Raw genomic sequence first — 3,781 nt, forward strand, 5'->3', positions numbered from 1 at the left:
ACAATCACACCGTTGAATCATCTTATTATATTAAAGTGAGGCTCCCCTATTTATTTCATATTTTTTACTTACTTTTAAACCGTTAAATATTTAGCAAGCCTTAACTAGTTCTGTGGCAAGCTATGATAGACACAGTTATTCTGCGGCGCCCAGGCCCTATTATGATAACACCCCTTAAGACCTTATTCTGCACATCAAACCCGCTTATTCTGCTAACACTCCGTCAAACCGGAGCAACCAAAAAAAGCCACCGCCCACCCACCCACTCACTCCACCTCCACCTCCCATCCCGCACGACCCAAATCCTGCCCGCGCCGCCCCGCCTCTTCCTCCTCTCAGCCGGCGCCGCCCCGCCTCCTACTCCTCTCGGCCGGTGCCGCCCCGCCTCCTACTCCTCCCGGCAGGCGCCGCCCCGCGTCCTCCTCCTCCCGGCCGGCGCCGCCCCGCCTCCTCCTCCTCCCGGCCGGCGCCGCCTCGCCTCCTACTCTTCCCGGCCGGCGCCGCCCCGCCTCCTACTCCTCCCGGCCACCGGCTTCCCCCCTGCCGTGCTGCCCGCATCTCCCCCGTGCGCCTCCGACCCGCAGCACCGCCCAGGCGACGGCCCCGACCCCGCCCCACTCCAGCCATGGCCACGGCCCCGCCACGCACTCGCCGGCGTCAACAGCCTCTGCCCCGCCGGGCGACGCCGCTCGACCCTGTCCATGGCCTCGGCCCCGCCCTAGGAGGCCCAGCCCCCATAGCCTCGGTTCCGCCGCGCGACACCGTCCAGCGCCCCCGCCCCTGACCAAGCCTGACGGCGCTGCTGCAGTCCGCCGTCGAGCGGTAGCCACAAACACGGCGCCAGCATGCAGTTCGGTACCAAACGTGGCTTCATCCATGAGACATGCTCATCCCCTCCCGCACTGCATCACCAGGCGAGCCGCAGTGCATTCACCACGCGAGCCACACTGCATCAACACTCCTCACCGCCGTGGATCCCGCGTCTCCCCACCACCGGATCCAGATAGCTGCTCGACTCCGACGCCTCCAGCCGCCCCCACCCCTCTGGCTTTATCTCTGTTCAGTGGCGCCACCACCACTCCGTCATCCCCTACCCGGAGTTTACTCTCTCCTCCTTGTCTCCTTCGTCTTGCATCGGCAGCGAGATCCTCGTTCAGTTCGTGCTGGTCCGCTACATGCAGTTTAGAAGCTTTTAATTTTGCAGGAGGAGAGGGGCGCGAAGAGGTCCGTCGGCGAAGTGCAGTTCTGCCCACGGCGAAGTGCAGCTCGACCAGCGGGGACCTGCAGTTCTGCCCATGCTGTCGAAGGATTCTAACTCTGCACATGGGCGTGCAGTACTGGTAGTGGGGAAGTGCAGCTCGACCAACGGGGGGCTGCAGTTCTGCCCACGGCGTTGAAAGCTTCTACTATATAAATGGGCGTGTATTACTGCCGGTGGGGGTGCAACTCGTACGAAGAACAACTGGAGGTCGGTTCAGGATGATCGGCTCGGAGTGCATGCAGGCGTTGCATTTCGTCAGGTAAGTGCGTGTGACTCATATATACCATCATACCAAGTTGCATGTTTTTGTACTCTCTCTGACGATAATGCATTCATAAAACACATGCAGCAATGCTGATTACATATTAGTTAATGGCTCTATAAGGATGCGTGATTCCCTCGCGCACATACGTGTTTACTCTATGAGGTGTGTGACAGAGAAATCTATTTATGGTTTTCCGTCAGTACTTGGTGATTTTTATTTTTTATTTCTTTGCGATGAGTACTTGGTGATTTTACAGTATTGTTACAAAGTACAACGACATCACCCAGCACTACCTCACCTCCACTGCATATATGTTTACTTGGATCTTCAGAAAAGGGCAAGACCACCCACCCCCACCCCCAGTTTTTTGGTGCGTTTTTTGTAAGTAAGCGTGCGATGTATTTTTATTTTGTTGACAGACTTACTCTTGTAAACTGCACAAAGACAGGCAGACGGATATACGCAGGAGAGACTTGGCCGTACGGTACAGGGCTAATCATCTCCTGCCCAGGAGCAATCATCTCCTGCTCCAAACAGCCCCGACGTGCTGCTGAGTGTTCTACCATCCAGGAATTGTGTGGGTTTTTGTTTCGACTCGCTTCCAAAATATAGTTTTGATTCCTATTTATTCTGTCCCTTTTGGATAACTGTCCTGAAATTGAACAGTGAGTTGGAGAATGCCGCTTCTTTCACTCTGATTCAATCTTGAACGGGTGCTGATGCAGATCAACTGAGGTATGGAAATCACTGCCGCATTTTGCAGCAGTTGATGCATCTTGCATCTTGCATGTTCTGCCCACTCCGAGCCGATCATCCTGCATGCACTGGTCGAAGCTGGAGTTCGGTTCAGAAGTTGGAGGTCGTGTAACTCGATTGGTGCTCCCCCAGTGCAGCTCATAAAAATTTCTCTGTTTAGATATGCAGTGTAGAGCATAGTTGACCGGGGATGCTCAAGTCTAGTTTGTCTCTTTTTTCTTGAAGTATTGTGTAGTTTGTCACTTGTGCCGTGCAGGTTTCCTTTGTCTATGTGGATCACTTTGTGAAAAAATTTGTACCAAGGAGTTCACGTTTTATTGTTTTTGGAGGAGTTGTTTTTGCAATATTGCATGGACTAGTTCATAATCTGTTAAAAAACGATGCCCTTCACACAGAAAACCTTGTCGGTGCACTTTGCAAAACAAAAAGGAGTTCACTATGTAAAAAAACTTTGCAAAACAAAGGAGTTCACTATGTAAAAAAACTTTGCAAAAACAAAGGAGTTCACTATGTAAAAAATTGTATAGAGGAGTTCACTTTTTATTATTTTTGGAGGAATTGTTTTTTGTGAATTTGTAAGGACATGGCGTATAATTTGTTAAAATCGATGCAACTCACTAAGAAAACCTTTGCGGTGCACTTTGCAAAACAAAGGAGTTCACTTTGTAAAAAAATGGTATAGAGGAGTTCACTTTTTATTTTTATTTGGAGGGATTTGTTTTTGCAAATTTGTAAGGACATGGTGTATAAATTGTTAAAATCGATGCAGCTCATTAAAAAAACCTTTGTGGTGCACTTTGCAAAACAAAGGAGTTCACTATGTAAAATAATGTATAGAGGTGTTCACTTTTTATTATTTTTGGAGGATTTTTTTTGCAAATCTGTAAGGACATGGTGTATAATTTGTTAAAATCGATGCAGCTCACTAAGAAAACATTTGCGGTGCACTTTGCAAAAACAAAGGCGTTCACTTGTAAAAAAAAATGTATAGAGGAGTTCACTTTTTATTATTTTTGGAGGATTTTTTTTTGCAAATTTGTAAGGACATGGTGTATAATTTGTTAAAATCGCAGCTCATTAAGAAAACCTTTGCGGTGCACTTTGCAAAAAAAAGGAGTTCGCTTTGTAAAAAAATGTACAGAGGAGTTCACTTTTTATTATTTTTGGAGGAATTGTACACCATTTAGAACAAAAATGCATTTAAAAACATGCAAAAATGCAGTACGCTTTTGTCTTGTAAAAATGTCCACCACGAAGGACTTTTCACTACACACATTTAAAACAAAATGCATTTAAAAACATGAAGAAATGCATTGCACTTTGGTCTACAAAAAATGTCCACCACGAAGGACTTCTCAGTGCACACATTTTAAAAGAAAATATATTTAAAAAATCATGCAAATGCGGTGCACTTTGGTCTTGAAAAATTTCCACTACAAAGGACTCTTCAGATTTCAAACAAAATGCATTTAAAAACATGCAACACTGCACTGCACTTT

General features: G+C 47.5%; 1 protein-coding gene across 4 annotated transcripts; it reads left to right on the plus strand.

The window, feature by feature from the left end:
• The first annotated feature begins 273 nt into the window (after window positions 1–273).
• Window positions 274–2,606, plus strand: LOC119338059. 4 transcript variants are annotated; one of them, XR_005163787.1, is made up of 4 exons: window positions 274–1,520; window positions 1,611–1,688; window positions 1,783–2,103; window positions 2,193–2,606. XR_005163787.1 is itself a non-coding variant. In XM_037610355.1 (4 exons), exons 1-4 carry the CDS (start codon window positions 1,480–1,482, stop codon window positions 2,392–2,394), a joined length of 603 nt encoding a protein of 200 aa, XP_037466252.1. In that variant the 5' UTR covers window positions 274–1,479; the 3' UTR covers window positions 2,395–2,606. The 4 variants fall into 4 exon arrangements, 3 of the variants coding, with proteins under 3 accessions (XP_037466252.1, XP_037466260.1, XP_037466263.1); XM_037610355.1 differs by having other exon boundaries at window positions 1,611–1,896; window positions 1,971–2,103; window positions 2,252–2,606; XM_037610363.1 differs by having other exon boundaries at window positions 1,783–1,896; window positions 1,975–2,606.
• Window positions 2,607–3,781: the final 1,175 nt, after the last annotated feature.

This window comes from Triticum dicoccoides, chromosome 1B (genome assembly GCF_002162155.2).
Source record: "Triticum dicoccoides isolate Atlit2015 ecotype Zavitan chromosome 1B, WEW_v2.0, whole genome shotgun sequence".
NCBI classification, from domain to species: Eukaryota; Viridiplantae; Streptophyta; class Magnoliopsida; order Poales; family Poaceae; genus Triticum; species Triticum dicoccoides.